The sequence below is a fragment of the Malaya genurostris genome, chromosome 1 (genome assembly GCF_030247185.1).
Source record: "Malaya genurostris strain Urasoe2022 chromosome 1, Malgen_1.1, whole genome shotgun sequence".
NCBI lineage: Eukaryota > Metazoa > Arthropoda > Insecta > Diptera > Culicidae > Malaya > Malaya genurostris.
This window is the reverse complement of record NC_080570.1, coordinates 119592884-119620646: the sequence shown is the minus strand read 5'-3', so window position 1 is coordinate 119620646 and position 27763 is coordinate 119592884. Positions and strand designations below refer to the sequence as shown.

Below are 27763 nucleotides of genomic sequence, written 5' to 3'. Positions count from 1 at the left end.
GTTATGGTGACTGTTATTCAAAATCAATAAATATATCAACTTGTGCTGCCAGTTTAAAAAAAATCATTGGCGTTTCCGATTTGACATTTCCAGTTACTGAGGGGTAGTTAAATTTACGATACAGTTTTGATAGACGAGTGGCAGGTCGTGTCGTCGGCCCAGGCCTATAGCTATTAGGTAAGGTAAGGTAAATACTAGGATCGTTTCGATTTGTTAACCTAGAGAACACTATCAAAGCTATCCAGCGGAAAATCATTTCTTTTCTCTTTGTTATAAATTAATTTCATTTCTTCATCGTCGTTGGTTCGGAGTTCGCCCTGCAGAAAAGACAATTTTGTATGGAGAAAGACATTTTTAGATTTTCTTTTATCTACAATTACAAACACCAAAAACCTACCAAGTCGTGTGATGCCTTTCTTGTGTCGTTTAAATAGTCTCATAATAACATTTATAAGTTAATACTCGCAGTCAATAATATTCTGTCGTTCTACGCTTAATTGTCCGATATATCTAGGAAATTTCGTAAAATGTGGGACAGTTATGCCCGCTTGCATGCGTCTGGCAGATTTCTTCCCAGACATCTGGCAGTGTCTGCCAGAAGGTTTTATCGGAATGCTGGCAGAACTACGGCAAGAGTCTGGCAACAATGCAACAATCGTTTCCGGCAGAGAATTTCGCCTAGTGGTTATTAGCGGTTCTGTTTTCGCCGGATTTTTGCCGTACAAGACTGGAAGTACCGTTTTGGATCGGTTCTTCATTTTTAGAGCCTTTGGATTTATTTTTTTATTACAAGTTTAAATGAAGAGCAATAACATAGCTTTTGCACTACCAAACATGATATGCAAAGCTTGTATTCTCAATATACCAGTATTTTCATTTCATTTACCTGGTCTCAAGGCTCGTTTTCATTCTTGGATATACATGCGAATGTCTATGAAGTCGAACAGAAAAAAAGAAGGAAGAGCGATCTTGCAAGACGTGATGTGGCCAGAGAATGACGCTATTTCGCCTGCAAAATTGCAACGGTTTTTGGGGGGCGGCAAAACAATCCTTGAGACCTTTTTTTCGCTCACCAAATCAATTATTCCAGAGGTGGAGTTGAACCTTTGTTTTGTCGTGACGACTTACTTAACTATGGGGTGCCTTTTCAATATTTTCACTCTGAGAGAGTGATAAGTTTTTGATCGTGAATATCTCTTGTTGTATCTAACGAATCAACATAATTTTTGCTACATGCCATCGGAAATATGATCACAATTTTATGATAAAATTTTCAGTTGTGTGACATAATCTCAAATAGTTCCAAATTAAACCTTTCTGAAATGTTTGGTATAAACGAGTATCAAAGAGGATAATTCATAAGGCGCGTTTGCTCATAGCTCAGTGATCTGTGAAAGGATTTATATAATCTAACTACCAATAGAATCGAAATTTTTCAACTTAAACCTGTATAGCAAAAGCATTGAAGTATTTCAATAGTATACTATTGAAAAACCTGTCTCATTTGACCCATGTCAACACCAGCCAATCAGAACGCGTTCTGAGGAAGAGAACAAAATATCTGCTGCTGTACAACAAATCGTTCGAGAAAAATGTTCCGAAAAGTGGTGAATATCGTAGTGAGTTCCTCAATTTGGACCTTCTGAATGCTAGAAACAAATCCCTACAGCATATTGATAGTTTCTTTCAATAAATTATGCAAATCCGAAATGAAATAATCGACATTAAAATTCTGTATGCGGCTATTTTTATAGCCATTAGGACAGCCCATTAGTGAAAAAGCTACAAACGAAATCAGGTAGAAACAAACCTCTCAACAAAAATTGGTTTAGCTTGGATTTTATCGCCACTGCGAGCAGATGTGTTTTGTGTCGTTTGCAAAGCTAGTTTCGCTTTCGACAAGAGCGATTACGTCACAGCTGCCAGTCATTTACATTGGTGAAAAAGCAACGGTGGAGAGCATTACACAAAATCAGCCGTTCTAATGGCTCTAAAAGTTTTCTAAAGAACTATTAGGATTTGTTGTTCGCAAATCGAAAGGAAATATCCTCAGTTTAGTGCAAATCTAGAACAGTTTGGTTCGATTTTTGCACTTTTCGCTGTGTGAAATTCACAGTAATCGAGACCAAGTGTAGCCTTCTTTGTTTTTGTGTAAAATGTGGAAAAGGGGAATGCTTGCATAATTCATACAATTGATCAACTAATTGATATTCGGAAGTGTTAAGGAACATGCCAGTTGATTTCGAATTCACGACATCCAGTTATGTCTCTGACATTACCCACCCGCCTTTTTTTGCTCACTAAACCAACGATGGGGCCGGTAAATCTTATTTTGCTCCGGGCGCAAATTTTCCTAGACACGCCATTGGTCAGAACAGAAATATGCGTACAAATTATCCCCACAGTTTCTTGGTTCTTGTTCTTAATTTCTTGCCCGACTGTTACTTGGTGAGCATCTAAAATATATTATTTATCTAGCTAATATATTAACTCTTTTCACGTGAACATTACAGTTGATTATACTTAAATATTATCTGAGCTAAGGTATCATTGTAAAAATGATATGGGATAAACGTCTTTGACGACCGGAATTCGGCCGCACATCTAAAGCCACAAATCTTCACTTAAACCCGCGGATTATCCATCGACTAAAAAGTTAAAAGTTGAATCAACCCACTTAGACACAGTAATGCGCATCTCTGACGCATCGTCAATTTCCCTGTAATCAAATTCGTTGTTTCCGTAAAATTCCACGTTCAAATCGCTTGTTTCTCGAGCTTCTCTTTCTTCTACATCAGCTCCAATTTGTAGCACCGACATTCATTTGAAAACTTTTGTCCGTCAATATTTATCATTATTTCTCGTGAAACTCCACTATTTTAGCAACTTACTGCTAACGATTTTTTTCTGGAACGAATGTCCCACATTATCATGTGACAGAAAAAGTGGATCATAACTGTCTCTTTGTTGACTATTTCCATTAACCCTTTGATCTTGTTTTTTTTTGTTTGTCGTTCCTTTCGTTGGAATCTCTCCGCCGCAAACAGTGTTCATGATTGGGGCCAGCTTTTAGCAGAATTTCCGACAGCATAAACTTTCAACCCCACATAAAGGGCACATTCCCATCTGACGGCATCGATTCAGCAGCAGCAGCTCACTTTCAAGTTCATTCGCCAAGAACCAGATCGCGAGACGCACTCCCTTCACTTTTTTTTTCCTTCATTTTCGGCAGCATAAACAATTTCATGTGATCAAAAACCTTACAATTCAAACTTACCGTTGTTTCCTCACAGGCCGCTGCTAGCTGGTGAAGTTGAGACTGAAGTTGGCGAGAGGATCAAGTTGGCCTTGCCTTTGCAATTAACCGCTGCGGGGTGACGTTTGCTGGTACCAATCGATGCCGATCCCTGTTTCTCTGTACGCGCCTCGGAACTTCCTTCTAACGATATTTTCTTATAAGATTTCTCTCTCTTTCTCTCGCACAGCAACTGAGACAGAACGAGATTGTGGTCTGTAAACTTCTCGGTATGCGGCACGGGTACGGGGGCTTGGTCACGCTGGGCTACACACGACCGAACAAAAAAAAACTTTTTTCTTCCGTACGAAAATTCTCTCCGCTTCCGATTTTGGCAGTTTACCGGTTCAAGTAAAAAAAAAAACAATCCCATGTACTTTTCGTACGAAACGTATTTCATTCGTAAAAATCACCACCCTCACGGCACATTTTTTTTTTCGCAGCAATCACCGAATCATGCGGAAAAGCGCTGACTCGCGGATGAATGGAGTAAAAAAGAAAAACTGCACAATTTCACTAGCCTTTCTTCGGTGGCTGCTGCGCCAAACACCACACGCGAGCCAGGCGAAAAGATCCAAGTCTTATTTCCAAGCAGCCTATGAATTCCGTTCCACTCACTCGTCTGTGTCCGAAGCACTTTCCAAAAAGTTTAACTCCAATTTGCGCGCGCGCCTTCACTTCTGCCAAGTTCTTCTGTCGGCCTGCTGCAAACGATATACCACAAAAACACTCACACGGTTACGGATCGCACTAGTAGAATCGACATCCGAACGCGACGGCTTGCTACGATCAACTGACATTTGAGCTGGCTGCGCCTGCAAGTCTCGAAACTATGTGGTGAAGTTTGACTCGTCGGAATGGAACCCGTAAAGTGGTTGGTTGGTTGGATGGTCGGTGGGGTAGATTGCGCAAACAATGCTCTCCCGGAGGCGCGGCGCCTTCGTTCAGCTGTTGCATTTACTGTGGCGTCGTTTGCTCTCAATTCGAATTTTCCTACTCACGGAGAGAAACTTTTCTTATCAGTATGCTGTTGGATAGTGGCAAATGTGGTGGTCAAAACATGCGATGAAATGATTCCATTGTTCGATAGAATAATGCTATGATCTATCTATCTAGTATCTTTGTACAAGCGTTTTGAGCGCATCAACAGCTTCTTCAGGTGTCGAAAAACGTTGACCGCAAAGTTTATTGTTGACGTGTGGCAATAAGAAGTCATTGGGGGCTGAATCAAGGCAATATAGTCAGTGATATTTCTATGGATATCAAACCAAGTGATAGTGCAAAGTCATTTTTATTTCTTCTATTAGATGGTGTTATAAATTCATAATCGAAAATATTCTATGGTTTTCGATAGCTATCGAAACATCATCCTATCAAGGGAGGTAGGGTCTAAATGATGAAAAATAAAAACAATTTTTGAGATTTTTTCCAGAACTATCGTTTTACAAAATAATTTCAAACGTTTCGAACAATATTTTGTAATTTTTTCGTGAAGAAATATTGCGAAATAAGTTTGTGAAGAAGGTATTTTTGAGGACGCTTCTTAAAAATCATGATTTGCGGTGTCCAATGTATCTCAACGCAGACTAATCAGAAGTCAGCAAATCAAAGCAGCATATATAGAGTAGATGTTTTTCTAGAGTTCACTGTTTTTGTTTGATTTTTTTTAAATTTTCGATGGTGGTTTAAAGTCAAAGCTACGATTTTTCACAAAAAATTCCGCCATTTTGTAGCTATGAAACCTCCCCAAAGTAACAAACAACGAAAAGGAAAACGTTGGGGTCTGGTTTTATATATGTAAAAAGTGTGTGCAAAATTTTAAAGGAATTGGTGCAGTAGTTTTTGAATGACGATGGACACGGACTTTTTGTTTTTTGTCTATAAAATCAATGGAAACAATTTGTTACTCAAAGGAGCCAGTAGGGTCTAACATTTAAAAAAAATCATTTTTTTTTGTCAAGTTTTCAAAGTCAGTCGAAGAAGAAGTCTTGGGCCTATGCGCCGAGTTCTCATTTCTTCGCAGTATGAGATAATCAAAGATAAAGGCCCATAACTTGCTGAATTTTGTTCCGATAGGCTTGAAAATTTCACAGAATATTTCTTGAAATGTGTTATTATAAGTAAATACAAAGTAAAAAATAAATGATTTTTCAAAAGTGTTAGACCCTACCCGCCCCTTACCCTAATTATAGTATACGGAAAAGCCACCGATCGCAAAACAACTAAAATATTAGTTGTTTTTCTGATTTTGATTGTTTATTTTATTTGGGGGGGGGGGCGCAGCTAATCGTTCACTGCTTGAACAACGAATTTTTACCTAATTAACTGCTTATATCTTTATCACTAAACTCACAAATGATATAGAAATGAACCAAAAGATTACAATTCTCAAAAGGGAACTCACCAGAAAAATGGTCACAGGGAAATTTTTCCTTCACTTGCAGAATGGCTCGCTGGTAAACCTAATGCTACAGATACACTTTCAAGAAAATACAAATAGTACCACTTCACTTTAGCAGCAAATTTTTAAGCGTTAATCGGTTTTAATAACATTGACATGAACTGTCCTAGAATACATTACTCTCAGATGAAATTAAAACAATTATACTGTAGGAATATCTATTTAACACATGGAAAATTTCTGCATACTTTCACTTACATAAAACGACCACTACGTAACTAACATAAATGACGTTCATTTACCATTGAAAATTTTTAATATGAAACGCTTTTGGTGAAATGAAGAGGGGTTTTGTTCTGCGTTTTGCTGTCTTCGTTCTCCGCCAAGTGACAACATTTGAATACAACAATTTCGGTTACCTGAAGTGTTATGACAAAATCAACAGATATGTTAGTTGAATCAACAACATTTTAGTTGAAACAACTAGGGCGTGAAACAACAATTGCAATATTGTAATTTTGTGATCTGCGGGTTCTCCGTGTAGTTAGTCGGGCCTCGACAATTCATTCACCCCGATTCTGCAATCCGACGGATTTGCAATTCGAACGAATCTACACTTGTATCACTTGTATGACTCGATCGACTCTAGTTCGAAAAAACTTGAAATTTCGAGCACTAACCATCAGGGCTGTCAACGCTACTTACAAGTACTTACACGGTCTTTCTATATTTAAATTTTAAATTGCGATAGATAAGCATTATCACACCACTAGGTGGATCAAGAAGTGTTTTACCTTTTTTTATATATATAAAAAATAGGTATAGAATTCGCTCAAACTTTAGAAAAAATTTCCGAGTGTCGTATACCAATCGATTCAGCTCGACGAACTGAGCAAATATATGTATGTGTGTGTCTGCATGTGTGTGTCTGTATGTGTGTGGTCAACTAAGAGGTCGAGATCTCAGAGATGGCTGGTCCGAGTTTGATCAAACTAGTCGTAAATGAAAGGTCTCCCCGTCACCCAGAACGCTATTGAATGGTTTTGAGATCGGATGTTTACTTTTTGAGTTATACGAAGTTTTATGTCGAAATTTTCAGTTTTTGACAGTATCTGTCACAATTGACCTTGAAAACAGAATATGTGTCTATACTTATATTCCACACGGTAATAGCTACCCAACAAGCCATAGATTGTTAAAATCCGTCCATTTTCAACGGAGATATCGACATTTTTGTGTAAGCGACTTTTTCTCCTATTCCAGCAGTACATAGAAGTTTTGAGCGCTGTTTGGCAAAGAAATGCTTGGGAGCAACGGAAAACACGATTTTTTATACTGTTACATACAATTGTTGTACCTAAAAGACTGTGTACAGCATCCTTTTTCATGACAATTTGCGTCGGAGCGATTTTAGCACGGTTTCTTTTTTGGCAACATAATCGTTCGAATATGACATATGTTAACCAAATGATGGCAGCATTTTCGAGTTGAAAGTATTTCCAAAATTATATCGATTAAAACTACTTACAGCAACAAATGCTGGAAGAACATTACTCTCATATATCATTCGACTGAGATCAGCAAAAGCGTGTGCATCAAATAATTTAACTCAATTTTCTCGGAGATGGCTAAACCATTTTCTACAAACTCAGATTCATATGAAAAGTAGTATATTCCCATACAAGGTTCCTGAATTATGTTTAGATCCGACTTCTGGTTCCGAAACTATAGGATGATATGTGAAACGAAATAAAAATTGTGTAACTCATTTTTCTCGTAGATGGCTGAACCGATCTAAGATTCAAATGAAATCTAAGAATCATCTATGATTCAAATAAGAGGTCTTAAAATCCTATAAAACATCTTACTTTTTAGTCAGATCCGACTTCTGGTTTAGGAGATATAGGGTGATTAGTATAAAAATGTCCATTTCACATAAATTAATCAGGTTTATCGGGTTTGCAGATTTGGATAGTCGATTATCAAACAAAATGTGCCATAAAACGATTTGAAGCTTAATTGGTATTCTCTGATCTTGTGTCATGCAAGCTCGAATGAAATTCCATGTTATGTCGTTTCGCCTGAGAAATTGACAACTACCCCAGGGTTAATGTTGAGTGCGTAAGATTAATTTCTAATTTATATGAGAAAAACTCGATTGATAATGAGAAGAAGTTTATCGCTTCAACCGAAATCGCAGAATGTTAGAGAAACTTAACGCTATAAAGATCACTGCTTGCATACAAAACTTGAACACAAGCTTGACGAAGAGATGCTTTAATATCAAAATCCGTATCGCATGTATGGACAAAGATATAATTGCATACATTTGGGATATTGGTGTGATTTCGTCGGCTATGAAACAAACAATTTTCGGTGTTGATTCCCAATCAAGATCAATCTAAGCAGACTCTCGTGCAATTGCGGATTCTAAAGTGTGACGATTGATTGAACTGTTTGATTGGAGATCATTAGAAATTTATGTTGCCTTGTTCCACATCAATGGCTCGAACAACCTCATGGGGCTGATCCTTGTATTATTTAGATGATCGAAAATTCAAAGAAAGTTAAAAATGCCGTCCCACTTTCTCAACTTCAGTGCAAAAAAAAATTAGTCAAAAAATATGTAAAAAGATGCAAATTGTAAATGTTTTCATAAATTTCACGCTTTTCAAAAGTTATGTACGAATATATGAATTTCCTTTGGAGGCTTACTCGTCATTGATTACCAAATTTACAGAAGTTCAGCAATCGTAATTTAATTACAAACATCATGTTGTATTTTTGCCGTACTCGCTCATTATCTAGATTTACGTAAAAACTGTAAAAACTCGCATAATTTCTGTAGAACAATGATTTTTCTCTTATATTTACCAAAGCTATATTAAATTAAATCAAAGTTGGCCAGGCTAAATTTAATAAGTTGAATCAAATAACGTTTTCGCTCCAAGATAACTGAAACCAACCCAAGTAGAATCAGAACAAATCGGCTCAAGTGACACGTTCCTTGGTTATTTGAAGATTTGTGCCATACATTTCTCTCAAAACTGGGATAGGTTTTGATTCACGCGAAAACGCAATAAAACTTTAAGGACAGATAACCCAACCTATGTTTTCACACGAGGATTGGTTTGCTTCGAAGGTAAATCAATCAGGGAGTGTATCGAAAATAAGCTTTCACAAATTTTTCTTTCGAATTATGATAAAAATCGATATTTTATTCAAACTAAAAATTGATCCTTTATTGTACGAGGTTAAACTTGAGCATAATGAAAACCGGATGAAATTTAAGTTATTTCTTCACGAATTTTCTAACTTTTGATCTAACGCTCTTCATCAAGCTCCGGACAAGTGTTGCAACGCATTTTTTGGGCGCTTGAGCCCATTTTTTTTAACTCCTGCATGTTTGGTGGATTGATATTTTTCTCAACGAAATTTATACCCTTTTTCGCAAGCCTATTGAGAGTGGTTTTGGCATAGTGAGCCGACGCTAAATCCAGCCAAAACAGTGGAGGTGTACTATGCTTCTTATACAAAGGTAGCAATCTCTTCTGGAGACACTTAGATCGATAGATTTCTGCATTTAAAGTTCCGGTAGTGTAAAAACTGGTTAACTTTAAACCACAGGAACATATTGCTTGCCATACCTGTACCTTTCGACCGAATTCCTCCACTTGCATGGATCTGTCCGCATCGCTCATATCCTCCCCAACGATGACAGTAAAGTATTGTGGACTTGGAAGGGTTTTTGAGTCCTCCCTTACAAAAGTCTCATCGTCCATCAAAACGCATTCATCCGGACACTGCAAAAGACTCGCGACAATTTCCGGCAATTTTTGTTGCTGCTCGCTTCTTCTATTCTACACTTTGCTTCGAGATTTTCTGCTTCTTGTAGGTCTTCAGGTGATTTCGCCCCTTGATACGCTGGATCATTCCGACACTAGTTCCTGCTTTTTTGGCCAAATCACGTATTGACATTGATTTGTTTTTCATGATTAGAGATACCACTTTCTGGTTCAGTTTCGGGTTGGAAGAACCGGGTTTTCTGCCTCTTCCTGGTAGCTCATCAAAGGACTAGTGTTCCCCAAACTCATTAATGATGGTTTTAACACTGGCATGATGAATTCCAAACTGCTTCGCAAATTTTCGCATAGTAATACCCTTCTCACTTAGCCATGTGTCCAGAACTTTAATTTTCACTTCCTTTTCAATACGCGACATTTTGTAAACGCAGAATTTCAACCGCACAAACAAGTAAACAAACGAAAGCTGACAGTCAAACGCACAGCATGCTGTGATCTGAGCATAAAAAACCATCACAAATACATGCGTACAACACAAATGTATGTGGATAGCTTATTTTCGATATACTCCTTACTTTGAAGAAGAATTTCGAGCGATAGTATTACCTTGTTTTCAATTTCTAATGCAATATTGCGAATAAACTTGTGCATCTGTTGACATGAATTGACTCAGTACTGTTATAGAAAAAATTGAAGAGGAATTTGATGACAGATTTCTGCACTCCTGTGACTGTGTTTCTACGTCCAACCGTCTCTCGTGAAATGCGTGTAAACCAAGTACCAGCTCATACGTCCGTCGCTCTCTGCTGCTGTAGACCGAATGCCGCATGGGCTCGGTCCTTGCTTACACTCCGCTCATCGACCCATCATCGTTCACTTATTCCGAACACTGCCCTCGTTCGTTACAGGGTGTTTCTCAACCATGTATCGATCGGTGATTCTCGTCATTTTATCATCGTTACATCCCTCCCATTTCTTTTTAGTAATGTAAACACATTTATAGTTCAATCGCTCAGGTGTAATATATTTCCGCATATAGATGTAATTTATATTTATTACTTGCTCATCATTTTACAAAATCGTCTAACTTTATAGGTCGCTTCCGCATACGACTTGAAGTCCTCTCATTGGTTCTGCTACCCTCTAAATCAGCCGCTGTTCGTTTCATGGATACCTGGTCTGTTTCTGTATGTGTGTCCGAGCCACTTGACGAAACATTTTCTTTTAGCTTCTTCAAGTGTGAACTGTTGCGTTTATATATTTTTCCCGATTCTTTCGAGCGTAGTGTTATCTCACTTCCCTGGATATCCGTTACCTCGAGTTCTTCTGATCCGAAGTTTGGTCTGAATGCTCCGGGCTTAAGGTTCTTCATCAATACTACATCTCCTTCCCCCAAAGAATGCGGTGTAGCGTGTCTAGATTCGTCTGCTTGCGTTTTCCGTTGTTCTTTTTGAAACATATCTTTATCTCTGGATGACTCTAAATTCAAGCTCGGAGGATGGTGAATAGAAGGTATGCGATTCCGTATCTCCCTGCCCAACATCATTTGCCCTGGTGACACTCCTGTAGTCTCTTGTGGTGTAGAGTGGTACAGTATTAAGTACTCGTGCAGGTCAGTTACCCAATCGGTTCCCTGGATAATGCTGATTTTTATACATTTTCCTATATTCCGCATCTGTCTTTCTACTGCCCCATTTTGTTCTGGCCAATATGGCGTAGAAAGGTTTAAATGTATACCATAGCTCAGGCAAAAATTTCGAAATTCTGTTGCTTTAAATTGTGGTCCGTTATCTGATGTTATAGATCGAGGTATACCAAAGGAGCTAAACATTCTCAAAAGGGTTCCTATCACCTTTTGTGTTGTTGCTGGTTTCATTGGTTCGACCTGCACAAATCTGGAAGTGTAACTTACGACAACTAGTAATGAAATTTCTCCGGGAAGACCTTCCTTGAAGTCGATGGCTAAATCTTGCCAGGGAACACTCGGAATTCGTCGCCTCATGGGGTTGGGTTTGTCCGGGAGAGCGGTCATCTTACACGGTTTACAATTATGAATGGTTGTATCCACCAGTTTATCCATCAATGGAAACCATACCTTCGATCTAAGCATTGCCTTCATTGACATCCCTCCCTGATGACCTAAGTGTGCTAACTGTACCACATTTGCTCTCATATGCTTAGGTATAACGATTCCATCTCCTCGCAATATCAATTCACCGTAAACTGTCAAATCATCTTTAACTGTTGCTGATTTAAATTCATTAGGTACATCGTCCCAATTTCCTGAGTATAGTGCCTCTTGTACCTTCTGTAGTTCATCATCCTCTCATGTTGCCCTTTCCAGATCTGCTAGAGATAGTACCTTTGGTTTTATTTCGTCTGCTAACCAGCTTATGATGTCTGATCCCGTTTTATAATCTCTACCGTCTTGTGAAAGGCGAGAAAGCGGGTCTGCCAAATTTTCTTGTCCTGGCTCGTATTTCACTGAGAAATCGAAACACTGTAAGCGAAGGATCCACCTCTCTATACGTGCTGATGGTTTTGATTTTGCTCTATTGAATAAATATTCCAAGGGCTTACAATCAGTAACGAGTGTAAAGTATTTCCCATACAAGTACACGTACAGTTTTTCTACTGCCCATATAATGGCAAGACATTCCTTTTCTGTTTGGTAATACTTTTTTTCACATTCTGTTAAGCTCTTCGATATGCAACAAATCGTTCGCGATACATTGTCCTTCGTCTGAATTAATATAGCCCCTAATCCATAGGGGCTGGCATCGGTTACTAAAACGGTCTCATCATTAGGATCGTAATATCCCAGGTATCCAGCTCGCGCAATCATGTTTTTAACTGTATTTAGTTCTTGAGTTTGAGTGTCAGTCCAACCGAATGGCTGGTTTCTATTCAATAAGGATCGCATGTGAAATGTAAGAGCGGATAGATTCGGAATGAACTTTCCGACGAAGTTGAAAAGACCTAGTAGTGATCGCAATTCTGAAATAGATTTAGGCTGTTGAAGGTTTATTATAGCTTTAACTTTGTCATCCGTCGGGTGGATACCTTTGGTGGACATGACATGGCCCAAGAATTCTACGCTAGGTACCCCGAAAACTGACTTGTTTTTGTTGATTTTTAGGTTATATTTATCAATTCTGCGAAGAACTTCTTGCAGTGCTTCATCGTGTTCTTCGATCGTCTCGCCATGAATTAAAAAATCATCCATGTAGATTATGTGCCCTTTTATTCCTCTAAATAAGTTCTCAATTTCACGTTGGAAAAGTTCAGGGGCCGATTTTATCCCGAACATTAACCGACAAAATCTGTATACTCCACTTCTAGCAGTAAATGTTGTAATGTTTCTGCTGTTCTCATCAAGCTCGAAGTGGTAGTAAGCCGCTTCCAGATCGATCTTGGATAATTTTGCAACCTTTTTAATACCGGACATGACACCATCGATATTTGGCATGGGATAGTTCTCACGTATAATTGCTTTGTTGGCTGCTCTCATGTCAACGCATAGTCTAATTCGCCCATCAGATTTTCTAACTGGAACTAGAGGAGATACCCACGTTATTGGGGCGTTGGCACGCTCGATGATGTTTTTCTCCAACAACTCCTGAATCGTGCTTTCTACATCTGCTTCCATTGACATTGGGAAACGGCGAGCTGCTTGTGCCACTGGCAAGATCGTTGCATCAATTTGAATTGTCAGTCTGACATCTGGTATTTTTGGAAATTCTTCCTGATCTTGAGAATGTATATCTCTGCACTTCCCAACATCGATTCGATTTACATGATACCCTATTTTCAAAATCCCTAAAGCAAAAGCCGTTCCCTTACTTAATAAGTTGGTCTGCCCATCTGGGGAAACCAAAACGTGGGACCAGATTCCCGTTCGTTCACCGGGGATTTTAATTTCCGTTTCAAAGATTTCGCTGAAGAAAATATTACGGTTTGACGCAAAAGCCTTGAGAGTGATTTCTCCGTCTTGAGGTTTCCTTTCATTGATCAAGCGTGCTCCCCTACTTTTCAACTGCTTGTAGGTCTTCTGGTCAATAATATCGGCTGGGGAACCCGAATCAATTATCATGTTTATGTGTACTCCTCCCATGTCCATTTTCAAGATTGCATCGAGATCTCCCGATGCTTTCACAAAAAATACATTCCTCTCTATATCTGTTCCATCTTCAATGATTGCATGAACACGTTTCGCTCCAGCAGACTGTCTATTAGATGGTTCATGTTTTCGTTTGCGACAGCAAACCTTAAAATGTCCTTTCGCTCGGCATCCATAACATTCCATGTTACGTGCTGCGCATTTTTCAATTTCTCTCGCCAAATGACCTGGTCTGTTGCAGTTGTAACACTTTCTGGAGCTCCCTGGAAATCTGGATACTGCGGTATCTTTGTGGACAATCTTGTGGATAAAACTATTTTCCTCATGCGATGCAGAGGACTTATCATAGTCTTTCGTTTGTTTCAGAACCTCTTCGAGAGTTTTACCTAGTGCTACGGCTTCAGTTAATGACATTTCAGTTGTTAAAAGTTTTTTTCTGAGCTCAGTTGAGCTACAGCCTTCGATTATTTGGTCGACAATCATGTCGTCAACGTCCGTGAATACGCAACGATTGGCTTGATCGCGCAGACGAAATACGAATTCTTCAAATGATTCTTGATTAAGTTGTCGCATGGATCTCAAAAGATGACGTTCGAACCTTTTCCGAAGTTGAGGAGCGAAATACTCGTCGAGAGAGAGGATTGCGGATTCATATTTTAAAACAATGATCTCCTCTAGAGTTTCTCCGTTCTCATCAACCGTTTTTTGCACTTCCCACTTTACGACTTTGTCATAATATGACTGAAGATCGATCCCGCCTATCACTAATAGTAGATTAAATTTGTCTTCGTCGGTTTCTGTTTTGTTTGCCTTCAAAAAACACTCAAATGCTCTTTTCCATTTGATCCAATCATTCCTAGCGTCTGAGCTAATTTTGAATGGTGGCATCGCTGAAGCATCTATAACCAAACAAATAAATAAAATCAAGCTAATTTTATTTAGTTATTCCCGAATAAGCATTTTTCTCCACGCAATTCCCTGTCATAATCTCTTTATTTGCACGAAGCATAACTATCTATATTTTTTTTCCAGCACAGAGCTTTTCTTTTTCATGTACAGAACGCTACTCTCAGCTCAAGCTTTCCTTTCAACACCCGAAGTGTTACTTGAAGCACGAAGCAATTTTTTTTTTCAGTCTGAAACTTTTTTCTCTATACGCGAACTGTTACTCCAAGCACGAGGCACGAAGCCCTGCACGAAGCCCTGCACGAAGCCACCTCCAGCACGAAGCCACCTCCAGCACGAAGCCACCTCCAGCACGAAGCTGCTGTCAGCACAAGCTACTTCCAACACGAAGCTACTCCCAGCACGAAGCTTTACTCTATGATATTCGAATGCTTTTATAATTTTCAGTCGCCATCTTTTTTCCTCGCTAATGACGCCATGCGCTAGACTTTAGAAACTCGTTCATACGCATAAATTCGTATAAATACATAATATCCGAAACCCAATCTTCTTTACGTGAGTTTTTTTTTCAGTTTTCCTCATTAACTTACCGATTTTTACCGTCGTCGCCATTGTGACTGTGTTTCTACGTCCAACCGTCTCTCGTGAAATGCGTGTCAACCAAGTACCAGCTCATACGTCCGTCACTCTCTGCTGCTGTAGACCGAATGCCGCATGGGCTCGGTCCTTGCTTACACTCCGCTCATCGACCCATCATCGTTCACTTATTCCGAACACTGCCCTCGTTCGTTACAGGGTGTTTCTCAACCATGTATCGATCGGTGATTCTCGTCATTTTATCATCGTTACAACTCCAACATTTATAGTAAGCAAGTTAGAGCGGAAAAAAATTAGATATTGTTATGGCATTTTAAGATCTTTCATTACAATTTAAGTCTGTGAAAATCATTTCAGTATCATATTTAAAAAAAACTTATTTTAATCCACCTAGTGGTGTAATGATGCCTTTCTCATATTACTTATTACATCATAAATATAACCGTGAAATTCGCAAAAACAACTGTTTATTGAATAGAAATAGGAAAGTTTGTTCGAACCTAATCTAACAAACTCTATAAAATCTGTTTACCCTGTAGTTCCGGAACCGAAAGTAGTATCCACAACAAATTAAGGAATTCTGTATGAAACTGTAAGACTGTTCTTTTGAACCTATAAGTTTGTGAAAATCGATTTGGCCATCTCCAAGAAAAGCAAGTGAGATCCTTTTTGCAGTTTTTGATCACTATTTCCAATTCTTCCGAGACCGGATTCAGATAAACGGAATAGCCGAAGTTGGTTCGTTTGCTACCAACAAATATGACCTACGAATTGGAACAGTTTTGAACGTAGTTAAACCTATACTTACTATCTCATACTCTATTTCGATTAAACCAATTAAACGAAATCTAACCAACGAAACGAACCTGCGTTTTTGTTACTTCTGCATATGTAAGTCAAGCTAAACATAAGACCTTTCATTTGAATCTATCTTTGTGAAAGTCGGCTCTGCCATATCCGAGAAAATTCTGTGACAATTTTTGACGCACAGGAATGTACTAATCTCGACGAACTGATACGTGTGGTATAATATGACCCTCGTCCCTCCAGTTCTCTATGTTCTGATGGACGATGAAACGTGTGTAAATATGGACTTTGGACTGCTTTCCAGGCAGAAGTTTTATATGAATACGGCGCGAGGAAAAGTTCCCATTGTTATATTCGTGTTTTCACTGTAATTTTTTTCCGGAAAAGTTTGTTTCAAATGAGTATAAACCCCAATAAATCTCATCCTCAATGACAGAGTTTGGTTGACTGTAGTTCTTTTCGAAGAAGCGAAATGAAATAAAATGATCAATCTCAGGAATTTTTAAAACTTTATTAATACATATTTACGTTTTTGTGTGTGTTTTTCTTTTTAATATGTATGATTTCCGCCTGCAGTTTTCAGAAAATGAAGTCCTAGTGAAAGCATAAATTATCTCGTTACTGCAAATAGAGGGCTGTTTTGGATCTCTGAACGTAGGAAAGCAGCGAACCCGCGATCTGTTCTCTCCTTTTTTTCGCCGGTTCAAGCTTTCAACATTCCTAATTTACGTTTCCCGATCCAGGAAGAATAGTATACAGTACGGTATTCAATCTCTTTCTCTTTCTTTCTCTAGAAGTTGTGTTTTGTTGTAGTCTGGTATAAAAATATCACAAGAAGTTATTTCCGCCTCTCTTCCACATCCCTTTGCGTTCAGTAATTCTAGTTTTTGAGAAAACCATATCGTTGGAACAGGTTCAATATTTTTCGTTAAATTCACGTTTTTTTTTTCTCTTCAATAGTAGTAGTTAGTGCCTTGCCAATCCGTCGCGGCGCAGTTTTACGGTTTTTTTTTACGTTTATTTATATTCATTACTCCATTATTTACAACTTATGGTTCCGTTTTTGCTTAAAATATACACTTCTATAATAGCGAATGTTACAATAATTATCTTTATTATGGCCTGGTAAAATTCTGTTTCGCCTTCCTTCGCCTCACACAACTCCTGTTTTTTTTTGTTTTGTTTGTAATTCACAGTCTACAATTGGCGAATTCGTGTTCTGTTTGTAGATTGACTATTGATTTAAAATGTAACGAACTATTTTCGATGGCTATGTTCTTCAATGTCACTGGCATCTCGATACAATTGTTCGAATGTAAGGAAACACTAGAAAATTGACAGTATTCGATCAGTATCAGTAGAACTTATTCTGAAGAAACTGGATAACTAATTCAAGTCGCGAACGAAAACCAATTGACCTACTCTGTTGATATGTATTAGATTAGATTGACATCGATTAGGATCCTTCGTCCATTTCTACTCCGTTGATCAAGTTGCTACGTAGATAAAAAAAAACGATACATAAAACTATTAACCATAGAGCTGCGACACTCTCGAGTTCCGAGTGCGTAGGAAACGGCACAGTAAGTTAGGAATTAACAACGGTTATTTACAAAACAATCAATAATTAGAAGAATCGGGGAAGACAGGACAGGAAGCACGTTCAAACATCGATCGACATGACGTCCCCGTTGATGGACGCGTTCGTGTGCAGATGGTGGTGCTGGTGCTGATGATGATGATGGCCGTGCTGAACGGGATGTTGCTGTTGCTGCTGATGATGGTGATTGTTGTGGTGTGCGGCGGCGGTAGCCGGCAGTAACTTGTTTCCTTCGTCCAGGAAAGATTCGGTTTCGTCGTACAGATAGTGCGGTACGAGATTTTCCCGCCGACGGCGCTGCCGAATGACAACCCCCGCTAGCAGACTGACTAGTGCGAAGGAAGCAACCAAACTACCGGCGAAAATGACTGCGGAAGGGATTATTTTATCGTTAGAAAACAGTTCTCTGTAATCTTCGTTTGAGACTTGCTTTAAATACGGGCGGTACAATAAAGATAACAGCCTAACTTACCGAATAATGTAGCTGCCCGCGTTGACTCACCACCAGAATCGTCATCGTCACGGGAATCATTTCGCAGTATCGACAAAATATGCTTTCGATTACCCACTAGCTGAGGTGGACTGCGCAGTTCTAAAATTTCGCAAAACAAGTAATACAAATCGACTGTATCGAACGGTTCGACGGTCGTCCGTTCCCGTATCCGTGGTCCGTATCCGAAGAAAATCGGATGCATAATCGGAATGTCGTTGTCATACCCGTGCACTCCATATTTGGTGTCCGGGGTAACTGAAACAGAAAAAAAATCGACCATTTACTCACTCCTTCCAAAAAAAACATCGGCAATAAAACACTAACTTGAAACATTAAACGTCTTCCGGTAGAAATTGGCCAGACCCCACATGTCATCGAAACCGTAGCCCAGCTTCGCCACGGCCGTTATCGGTCCGGTTCGTTGGGAATTGTTAAAATGCCAGCGCGGTGGCAAATTTTCCAGCGTGTACACATCGAAGTTACCATTTCGAATCGAAGCATTCCACAGGGCCCGGTACAGATCGGCCGTCTGTTGTTTCACCTTCGGAACAATCTGCAGCACCGGAGTCGACCCGTAAACATCGTACTTGACATCGGCCGGTGCAAACCCAGTCAGATTGATAAAATTTTTCGGCATCACCGAGTCCATTCCGTGATCACTGAGATGCAGCACGTTTACCCGTTCCACCATTCCAAACTCTGCGATCTTTTCGTACAGGTACCGTGTCAAATCGTTCAGCTTCACAATCAACTGTGCCACCCGGTCCGACTCGGGGCTGTATATGTGACCATAGTAGTCTGGTTCTTCAATGTACAACAGCACCAAATTGGCTGGCTTGCTTGGATCTTGAATCCACTTGAAAACGGTATCTACTCTATCATTCCAGGGCGTTGTCAAATTGAACGGCTGAATGTGACTACAGCTGATGTTCGATTTTGTGTACGGAAAATTCGAACCGGGCCACATCATGCAACCAGAATGACCGCCACTTTGCTGGTTCAGTACCTGCAACAAATCGAATGTTTTTTGTTTTACAATCTCTAAACATCAAAACACTGATAAGACAAATTTCAACCCACCCATATCGGTACCAGCTCATCATCGAAATGGAACAGCTCATAGGAATAGTTCAGCTTCCCCCGGCCATGGTCGTACAGTCCGTTCGCCATGACACCGTGCTGATTCGGGTAGACCCCGGTAGCGATACTGTGATGGTTCGGAAAGGTCTTGGTTGGGAACACATTCCGCAGGTACTGGGCCGTGGTTCCGTTGCGACGAAGCTCGTTCATAAACGATGTAGTATTGCGCTGTAGGTACTCGGTTCGAAATGCGTCATACGAGACAATGATCAGCACGGAGGATGACGATCCCGCCGACGGACCACTGGAACCACTCGGGGACACGTTCCCAAACAGAGGCAGCAGTAGCAGAAACTGTACCACTAGCGTGGGCCACCATCCGCTCCAAATACTGCTTTTGCTGCTGCTGCAGCTGGCCCTGAATCGAAGGATCATTTTTTCGAAAAGGGGGCCACCAAACACAAAGCCAATTTTCCACTATAGTAAAATCTTCACTTCACTCGTCTGCTGCCGTTGCTCGGGACGAACAATAACATTGCTTTCGCTTTTTCACTGCTCCCAAGCACAAAAGCAGATCGATAGACTAGGACTTTGGCAGTTTTTCTTTTGCGATACAATGAAATTTCCAAATTCTTTTATTTTGATTTGATGGCTGTTTTTGTACGTTTTTTTGCTTTCTTTTCCCTTGTACTGATTATTGCTTCAAGCAGAGTAGCCAGAATGCATCATAAAATTTGTTAAGCAATACTGAGAATGGCTCAGTTTTCTATGAGTCAAAATGTTGGTTTTATACTTGATCACAGCAATTACGCCAAACAGACAAACATTGGCTTCTAATTTGTTGTAATCCAATTTAAAGTTGAATCCAAATCAATTTCGTATCGCATACGACAATTCAAAATGCTACCAATATGGAAATAAATTTCCAACATTGGCCACCCTGCACCGAACCCCGACTGAGCTGACTGACGTTTCAGTGATGTCACACAGTCAAGACGCACGACGCGTGAGGTTTTTTGTGATTGTCACCGGAAGCGCTGAAGTTGTTTGAAAGGATTTTGGATACGGCCGTCTGGGGCGTTCTGCCGTATAATCAAAGACACCGTTTTGATAAGGAGTTCAATTGGTGTCACTGATGAATTTGTTCGGCATTTTTACCACCAGAGTGCTCGATTGAAATTGAATTATTGATTTTTTTTAAGAATATTATGGCGTTTTTCATTGAAAAACACTGGTGGCGTGGATTGCTCTCGTTTTGCACTTTCGAGCAGAAATGGCAATGAAACACCGTCAAAATGTTGCATTTCTGCTCGAAAGTGCAAAATCAGAGCAATCCACGCCACCAGTGTTTTTCAATGAAAAACGCCATTAAAGACCAGTGCACAGTGGGAAAGAAGTACGGCCATACCCCATAATTTCATGAATATAAAAGAAAATTTCTTCTAGGTAGAAACAACGACACGACCTGCAACTCGCTATTAGAAACTGTATTACAAATTTAACTACCCCTCAGTAACTCGTAATGTCAAAATGAAATCGTTTGAAAAATGTTTAAAACTGGAAACTTAGCCTGAAAAACTGTTTTTATTTGGAATAGCAGCTACCGTTACCGTAGTAACAATTATTTACCTTAAGGCAGACCCTGTCAGCTTGGAGCGAAATCAATCTTCAGTTCAGCAACACCATCGCACGGCATCACATTCAACATATCATGTCAATTGTATGGGTGCGCAGTGCAGCTGTTTTGGCGCGCATGAATTTGACATTTCTCTTCCTACTTCTATGTACGAGATTCGATGCGGACTCGTCTGAGGGCGCCATGTTCGCAAAAAAGGGTGTTGCCAATGATTTGTTCGGGAAATGTGAGAGCTGGATATTTTGTTAATATGATGTCTCTGTAGCTGGCAAGCTTCTTGGGATAAAGATGATCTGAGTTGGTGGATGCACTCAATTATTCCTAAAATATCGTCAAAGGCATGGTTCAGGAGACTGGATGTGGACTTTCCGAGTGTGGCGAAGGTTATCGCGATATTGATCATGTCGCTTGGACATGCGTGGAGTATCGTGATGGCAGATCTCAACTAATAAATTCCTTGCGTACCCAAGGTAGACTATCCAATGTCTCAGTTCGCGAAATTCTTGCTTGTCGTGACCTTCCTTTCATGAAACTTCTTTATCATATCATTAAGTCCATTGGAGTTCCAATTTAAATTTTATTTTATGTTAGACTGTTTTCTCTTCCATGAGTTCAACCAATAGCCACCTATCTTATGTTGAATAAAAGTGATGAACTGATACAAACAAACTTGAAATAGTTATAAGATCATGTACAAAATGAATGTACTTTATTTAATGTAATTTATAATAGCAAATCGCTTGATAAAAATAGTGTTTAGATTAACTAATGAATACCAACATACTAATATGATATTCGAAATGTATTAGGTTTAAAGTACTATGTATTGTGGATGCCATGGCGAAAAAACTTATGTATATCAGGGATGGCTTTTATCGTATTAAAGAACGCTCACTAGCAACTCTTCACACGATTCAATCAGTGCCATCAAAGAGAGACGGTAATCATTGCAGCAACAAAAAAGCGGCATGGTTCATTTAACATAGAATTAGGTTTTGCACGAGCATGCCATAACCTCACAAAATGAAGAGAATGAACTTTTTTTGACAGCCGACGTGTATTTGTTTACAGTTTAAAAGTTCATCAGAGGTTCATCGTTTGAATTTAAAAATTGCAAATCGCCTCACACTAAGCAGATTTATACAAATATCGCTCCTTGATGCTGGGAACACATACAGGGCAATCTTTTTAATTATTTTCACTGTGGAATACGTTTTTAACAGGCACTTTTTCGTCATTTTTCAATTTTTAACTTGCAGTCGCAAAACAAAACAAGTACACGGCAACTGTCAAAGATAAACTTGATTCATCGGCAGTTCATTTGTGTCGTCATCGTGCAAAACTTAATAGTCACCAGTGCGAGAGCGAATTTCTCTCGATGACATTTCTGAGAATCAAAGGTTAGCTCGCTGCTGTGGGGATTCTCTCTGAAGCAACAAACGGTCGCTTATTCTCGTTTCGCGATCCGATTCTGTATGGGCAGTGGATAATTGCGATAGAATCATTTTGCTATTGCCGCTTATTCTAACTAATATGCATATTGTATAAGTTGTGTCTATGAAAATGTATGTGAATGCTCTACACAACTTGTCAACTTGCGATTCTCTCTTGGTAAATTCCACACAGCACCAATCATTATCAGACTGATTTTTTTAAGGATCGTGAAATACTCAGAATATGAAGTGGAGCGAAGAAATGTAGAAAAATTCTCTCGCGGTTCATGCATTGAGAGACTCGAGTTCTTGTAGCATCTTCTACCGGATTGAAAAAGTTGTGTGAAATATTCATAAATATCGAGCAGCTTCTGTCAAATTTTCGGCAATCACCAACACTGATGTATATTACCTATGAAATAAACGTATTTATGAAAAAAAGGAATTTAAAATGTAATGAAAAAAAAAATTGAACAGTTGAAAATGAAAATCCTTTTGGTTTTCTTAACTTTGGTCATAGTTTATATTCTGTTTTACCTTAATTCCAGTGGTTGTACACTGAGGTCTCTTTTTACGCGGGGGAAACGTACCACATAAAAAAACTGTACAATAAAAACCGCGTAACTTAGGAAATCCGCGTTAAAAAACTGCGTAACTTCGGAAATCCGCGTAAAAAAAACCGCAAAACTAAAGGAAATTTTTTTTCATGCAAATATCTTAGAATGCATGAACGTCCAGATCTGGTGTATTCTCGAAAAAATGTTTTTTGAAAAAATCGACTTTGGGACTTGAGACTTTGAGACCGCGTAACTTCGGAAATCCGCGTAGAAAAAAACCGCAAAATGTAAAAAAATTAATTTTGATGCCAAATGTCTTACAAATGCATGAAACGTGCAGATCTGGTGTAATCCGGAAAAAAAAATTGACTTTGGGACCTAGAGAATTTGAGAATCTGCGTAGTGTCTATCTAACTAGACGATCGTAGTAAACGGTAAACGAATAATCAATTACTCACTCGGATATATCTTACAAATGTTTAATTTTAAATTCCGAAAAGAATGCCAATTCTCTACAATGGCGGTGATTTGAAAAATGGTCACATCAGAGTTTTATTTTTATTTTTATTACTCTACGTATCATCTTCGATTTGTTTGACTCGTGCATTAATATATGCATAGCTGTCCAACTGGAGCCATAACACAAACGTGAAATATCCGACAAAATTTGAAAAAATTATCCAACGTTTTTAGTTTCTTTCGACCTGTTGAATTTTGATGGATGTAAACTTCCACCATCCAGTTATAATCTGACTCATATAAGACGACAATAAATAGTTTATTGAGGCATGCTGAAATTTAAAAACTGTGAGGAGTGATTGGTTAAATCAGATCTGATTTGCAAGTGTGTTTGTCGAAATGCTAAGATGACAAATGTTAGATGAATTTTGAAATAAGGCAACTCTGGCAACCTGACAACCAACTGTCTTACACTGATAGAAATCGACACGTTAGACGGAAGTACTTTACACTTAATTTCGTCTCATATGACTCGTTACTTAAATTGCAATATAAATCATTCCATCAATCGAACAGTAGATATACTACAAATGTATTACAACCCAATATTCAATTGACTTGACACTTACGATTTAGTTGTCATTTAAACTGCTGAAAATGCTTAGGCTTAATTACCATGTGGAATGCATGATGATGTTGTTTGCATAGCTTGAAAATGCAAATACATCTTATCAGTCATAAAAAAATTATATCAGTTCTTGGTGGATTTCACAAAAGGCTGCAGATTATTTTCTTTTCCGATTGTTAAGAAGCGATCACGAACGTTTTCATTAATTTCCCACTAATAACTTATATAAAGATACTCACTGTCCCAGCCTCACTTTTACGTATTAATGGGCCCGGGGGCAAGATTTATTTGGGTGCCCCAAACAGACGGAATGACCTTTTTTACTCGCTGAGTCCCGTCGAGTGCCACCTAAGACCGTGGGCTCCGGGGCACGTGCCCCCGCTGCCACTCTGTGAAAGCGGCCCTGCACTGTCCACAGTCTCTAAAATATGTAGTTCAAAGTTTGCTATTTGTTTGGTCACTATTCGGATAGTGTCATAACAAAATAGTTTTTTCATAGTGGAATCTAAAATAAACCAATCATTCATATTGGTACTGTAAAACGCATTGAAACAAATGAGAGTATATTGCCGTCCGTGCACAGGGCGGCTTCGATGTCGTAGCACTGCAGGAACTTTGTTGGATGGGACAGAAGGTGTGGAATAGTGGACATCGAGCCTTCTACCAGAGCTGTGGCACAACCAACGTTCTAGGAACGAGATTTGTAGTGTTGGGCAAGATGCGCCAGCGCGTGATTGGGTGGCTGCCAATCAGTGATAGAATGTGCGTATTGAAGATCAAGGGCCGTTTCTTCAATTACAGCATCATCAACGTGCACTGCCCACATGAGACGAGCCCCGATGACGAGAAGGAAGCATTCTACGCGCAGCTGGAACGAACCTACGACAGCTGTCCACGGCGGGATGTGAAACTCATCATCGGCGACATGAATGCTCAGGTAGGCCGGGATGCAATGTACAGACCCGTGATCGGGCTGGAGAGCCTGCACGCGGTAACAAACGAAAACGGTCAACGATGCGTAAACTTTGCAGCCTCCCGAGGAATGGTAGTTCGAAGCACCTTCTTCCCCCGTAAAGATATCCACAAAGCCACCTGGAGATCACCTGAACAACATACGGAAAATCAAATCGACCACGTTCTCATCGACGGGCGATTCTTCTCCGACGTCATCAATGTCCGCACTTACCGCAGTGCCAATATTGATTCTGACCACTACCTTGTCGCGGTTTGTATGCGCTCAAAACTATCGACGGTGCACAATAACAGTTCGGCAGAAAAGTTCGTATCGTTTAATAGAAACACACATTTTTTGCCAAAATTCGTTTTTATTCAACATAATTGCCATCAGAGGCGATACAGCGATTATAGCGATCTTCCAACTTTTCGATACCATTTTTGTAGTACGATTTGTCCATTGCCTCAAAATAGGCCTCAGTTTCAGCGAATACCTCTTCATTGCTTCTAAATTTTTTACCAGCGAGCATTCTCTTGAGGTCTGAGAACAGGAAAAAGTCACTGGGGGCCAAATCTGGAGAATACGGTGGATGAGGGAGCAATTCGAAGCCCAATTCGTTCAATTTCAGCATGGTTTTCATCGACTTGTGACACGGTGCATTGTCTTGATGAAACAAAACTTTTTTCTTCTTCAAATGAGGCCGTTTTTTTTTGAAATTTCGTCCTTCAAACGCTCTAATAACGCTATATAATAGTCTCTGTTGATGGTTTTTCCCTTTTCAAAGTAGTCGATGAAAATTATACCATGCGAATCCCAAAATACAGACGCCATAACCTTACCGGCCGATTGTTGAGTCTTTCCACGCTTTGGGTTCGGTTCATCGCGTGCAGTCCACTCAGCTAACTGTCGATTGGACTCCGGAGTGAAGTGATGGAGCCATGTTTCGTCCATTGTTATATATCGACGAAAAAAATCGGTTTTATTTCGATATAACAGCTCCAAACACTGCTCAGAATCATCAATTCGTTGTTGTTTTTGATCGATTGTGAGCTCACGCGGCACCCATTTTGCACGTGAATAATATGTCCAACACGTTCCTTTGATATCTTTAGGGTGTCAGCTATCTCGATCAACTTCACTTTACGGTCATTGAAAATCATGTTGTGGATTTTTTCACGTTTTCATCGGTAACAGCCTCTTTTGGACGTCCACTGCGTTCATCGTCTTCGGTGCTCATATGACCAGTACGAAATTTTGCAAACCACTTACGAATTGTTGCTTCGCCCGGTGCAGAGTCTGGATAACACTCATCAAGTCATTTTTTGGTATCGGCGGCACTTTTTTTCATCAAAAAGTAGTGTTTCATCAACACACGAAATTCCTTTTTTCCATTTTTTTCACAATAACAAAAGTAGCTTCACTCAAAATGCAATATCTCACAATCTAATAATCAGACAGCTGTCAAATTTATACACGTATCTTTTGAAGGTTGGTACTAACTGAAAATTGTATGGATTTAATTCTAGTGGCGCGCTCTCATAGAAACGATACGAACTTTTCAGCCGATCTGTTACTCGTCGCACAGGAACGCCGGGACTCAATCTCGAGCAGCATTCGTACTGCAGAGGAATACGCGCAACAACTGGAGCTAGTGCTACCAACGGAAGAGCAGCTTGGCGCGGTGACTCTTGAAGACGTCTGGAGGAACATAATGCACGAATACGGTTTCCCGGATAAACTGACGCGATTGGTCAAAGCAACGATGGATAGAGTGATGTGCTACGTCCGAGTATCTGGGACGCTCTCGAGTCCCTTCGAATCTTGGAGAGGGCTACGTCAAGGTGATGGACTTTCTTGTATCTTGTTCAATATTGCCCTAGAAGGTGTGATCCGAAGAGCGAGGATCGACACGAGTGGCACGATCTTCCGAAAGTTCGTGCAACTTTTTGGCTTCGCTGACGATATTGATATTGTGACACGTAACCTTGAGAAGATGATGGAAACCTACATCGGACTGAAAGCTGAAGCTAGGCGTATCGCCATAAATGCGTCAAAAACAAAATACATGAGAGGAAGAGGCTCTAGAGAAGAAACACTACACCTCCCACCACGAATATTGATAGACGGTGACGATATCGAGGTGGTTGACGAGTTCGTGTATTTGGGCTCACTGGTGACCGCCGATAATGACACCAGCAGAGAAATTCATAGACGCATTTTGGCAGGGAATCGTGCGTACTTTGGACTCAGAAAAACCCTCCGATCGAGAAAAGTACGCCACCGCACGAAATTGACCATCTACAAAACGCTCATTAGACCGGTTGTTCTCTATGGCCATGAGACCTGGACTATGTTGGCAGAGGACCAATGCGCCCTCAGTGTTTTCGAAAGAAAGGTACTGAGGACCATCTATGGCGGAGTGCAGATGGAAGACGGAACGTGGAGACGGCGTATGAATCACGAATTGCAACAGCTGCTAGGAGAACCACCCATCGTACGGACAGCTAAAATCGGACGTCTACGATGGGCTGGGCATGTCATAAGGATGTCGGACGAAAGCCCAGTGAAAATGGTTCTTGATTCTAATCCGACTGGTACAAGAAGAAGAGGAGTGCAGCGGGCAAGGTGGATCGATCAAGTGGAGGGTGATCTCAGAAGCATCCGTGCCTTGAGTGGCTGGCGACGAGCAACCATGGACCGAGTTATGTGGAGACGTATGCTTGATACAGCAAAGGACACCCCAGGCCTATAGCTGTTAGGTAAGGTAAGCACAGGGCGTGCCGGAAGGGTTTTTTTATATCCCTTCGGTCCAGTTCAGAGCCAGTTCAGTTCAGTACACGTACGCTAATATTATTCCACACGTATTCAATACGTGTATAATTTCACTAATCAGAGTAAAACATATTAACAAGTCGAATCCAAACAATTCGAAAGATCTTTGTTAGGGAAGCTCAGTTTTCAACCATTGAATTTAAACCCATTGAACCAATGCT

The 27763-nt window shown here is 39.8% G+C and overlaps 2 protein-coding genes across 3 annotated transcripts in view; both read right to left on the bottom strand.

Annotated features, from left to right (window-relative positions):
- The window catches only part of LOC131425618 (uncharacterized), a 141974-nt gene extending 137882 nt beyond the window's left edge, over positions 1–4092 (bottom strand). For both annotated transcript variants that reach the window (XM_058587643.1, XM_058587644.1), the window contains exon 1: positions 3278–4092. The gene's annotated coding sequence lies outside the window, so the exon portion shown is untranslated. The remainder of the gene's footprint in view (positions 1–3277) is intronic.
- Positions 4093–16421: 12329 nt separating this feature from the next.
- On the bottom strand, positions 16422–19803 carry LOC131425617 (bis(5'-adenosyl)-triphosphatase enpp4-like). The gene is made up of 4 exons (XM_058587642.1): positions 19103–19803; positions 18347–19028; positions 18002–18277; positions 16422–17897 (listed from the first exon to the last, which is right to left on the bottom strand). The coding sequence occupies exons 1-4, from the start codon at positions 19535–19537 to the stop codon at positions 17593–17595; spliced, it is 1698 nt and encodes a 565-aa protein (XP_058443625.1). The 5' UTR covers positions 19538–19803; the 3' UTR covers positions 16422–17592.
- Between the last annotated feature and the right edge of the window lie 7960 nt (positions 19804–27763).

What these genes read in the sequence shown, in the direction of transcription:
- LOC131425617 (XM_058587642.1), bottom strand. Translation starts at nt 19,537, where the DNA reads ATGATCCTTCGATTCAGGGCCAGCTGCAGCAGCAGCAAAAGCAGTATT. An exon ending in ATGAGCTGGTACCGATATGG is followed by an intron (nt 19,029 to 19,102) that starts GTGGGTTGAAAT and finishes GATTTGTTGCAG; the next exon opens with GTACTGAACCAGCAAAGTGG. An exon ending in GCGGGCAGCTACATTATTCG is followed by an intron (nt 17,898 to 18,001) that starts GTAAGTTAGGCT and finishes TCCCTTCCGCAG; the next exon opens with TCATTTTCGCCGGTAGTTTG.